The sequence below is a fragment of the Dromiciops gliroides genome, chromosome 3, assembly GCF_019393635.1.
Source record: "Dromiciops gliroides isolate mDroGli1 chromosome 3, mDroGli1.pri, whole genome shotgun sequence".
Lineage (NCBI taxonomy): Eukaryota > Metazoa > Chordata > Mammalia > Microbiotheria > Microbiotheriidae > Dromiciops > Dromiciops gliroides.
In genome coordinates, this window is record NC_057863.1 from 669,305,771 (window position 1) to 669,307,397 (window position 1,627).

Consider the following 1,627-nt stretch of genomic DNA (forward strand, 5'->3'; position numbering starts at 1 on the left):
GCACGTCATGATGTCATTGGTTCTCTTCAAAAATGAAGGACAAACAAGAACTCTGAGGGAAAACCCCAAGGTCTGTCAGCTGTTAAGGCTTCTAACCTCTTAAAATTATGGAGGACACCAGGATTCCTAGAACTGTTTTCCCTTGTTATTACCATGCTTACCAACTGAAAACTACACAATTACTCAAGACTTTTGCCCCAGAGAGACAGCTATGGAGACCCACTCCTATTACTGACGCTGCAAATAATAGCAGGAAAGAGGATCTCACAGGGAATGAGTGCGGAAACATCCCATGTCAAGTTCAGAAGCTGGGAATCCACAGACATGAGATAACCTCTGCAGCTGGAAACAGGCATGGCCTGAGAAGGTTTTTGTCTCAGTTCCCCATCTGAGTCTCTCACTGTGCTGAGCACCACTATAATGCAAGGTACAGTAATAGTCAGCCTCGTCCTCAGGCTGGGCCCCCTTGATGGTGAGGGCAGCTTTGTCCCCAAGCAGGGACCCTGAGAACCGGGCAGGGACACCTGATACAAGATTGTTGGTATTATAGATGAGTTGCCTGGGAGGCTGCCCAGATTTCTGCTGGAACCAGTAGGGATAGTGCCCAGAGGTGACCGCCCCTGTGCTGGAGCTGCAGGTCAGGGTGACTGTTCCTCCTGGGATCACAGTCAGAGATGGCTCCTGAGTCACCACAGCCTGAGAACTGACCCCTGAAACCAACAGGACAGACACAAATGTCAGTAATGGGGAGAGGGGCATCGCTGCCAAGGCTCCTTATTTCATGCCCAGCTCTCCCCTCCACACCCCATGAGCACAGGGATTCCCTCCTCCCAACCTTGGCAGACTGTGAGCACCCAGAGGAGAAAAGGAGTCGGGTCCATGGTGTAGATCCTCTGCTCCCTGAGGCCCCAGAGCTGGGACTGGGCTCCTGCCCCTGCTTCTTATCCCCTACTCCACCCCATCCTGGGAGGATGGAGCCTCCCTTCATGCAAATATTGCTCCCCACTACAGCTCTCTGACCCCAGTGTCGAGGGCCCCTGTTGGCAAATGGTGGGACAGTGTGTGGCTTGGCTGTGTGGTTACTCCACTGGGCATAGCCAGGAAGCAGCTGCTACTATGGTAGACGTCAATGAACACACAGAGACACCTGCCAACTCTGGATGTGGTTGTGTGGGGTCTGGGCTGTGACCACTCCCCATGACTCACACATGGTCGTCCCACAGTGCCCCCTGCTGGAGCCAATGCCCAAAGCCACCTAATGTCATTGAGGACACACCAAGGATAGGTAGAGCCTCCAGAAGGTAACTGCATTTCCCATTCATCTGCCCATAGGCCATCATCCCCTTAAGCTGGGTCCTCACCTCTACACAGTAACTAAGAACAACAACACTCAGTCCTTGGTCTGGAGTCACAATGAAGTCATTGCTCCAGTGTCCACTATGAGCTGCATAAACCCATGGTCTCCTAGAGATGGAAGGTGTCTAGAGGCTGCCACAATTGAGGAGGTGGGAGAGTTGTACTTCAGGGGCTGCTTCCAGTCACTCTAAGAAGGCCCCTGCCCCTCTCACACACTGAGGCTTCCTGGAGGCAGCACAGGAAAGTATTGTGGGATCCCCCTTGGAGTCAC

The 1,627-nt window shown here is 53.0% G+C and overlaps 1 gene segment (V, D, J or C); it reads right to left on the bottom strand.

Moving 5' to 3' along the window:
* Window positions 1–264: 264 nt before the first annotated feature.
* On the bottom strand, window positions 265–901 carry LOC122748486. The segment is given in 2 exon segments: window positions 265–710; window positions 836–901. Coding segments are annotated over 2 exon segments (492 nt in total).
* Between the last annotated feature and the right edge of the window lie 726 nt (window positions 902–1,627).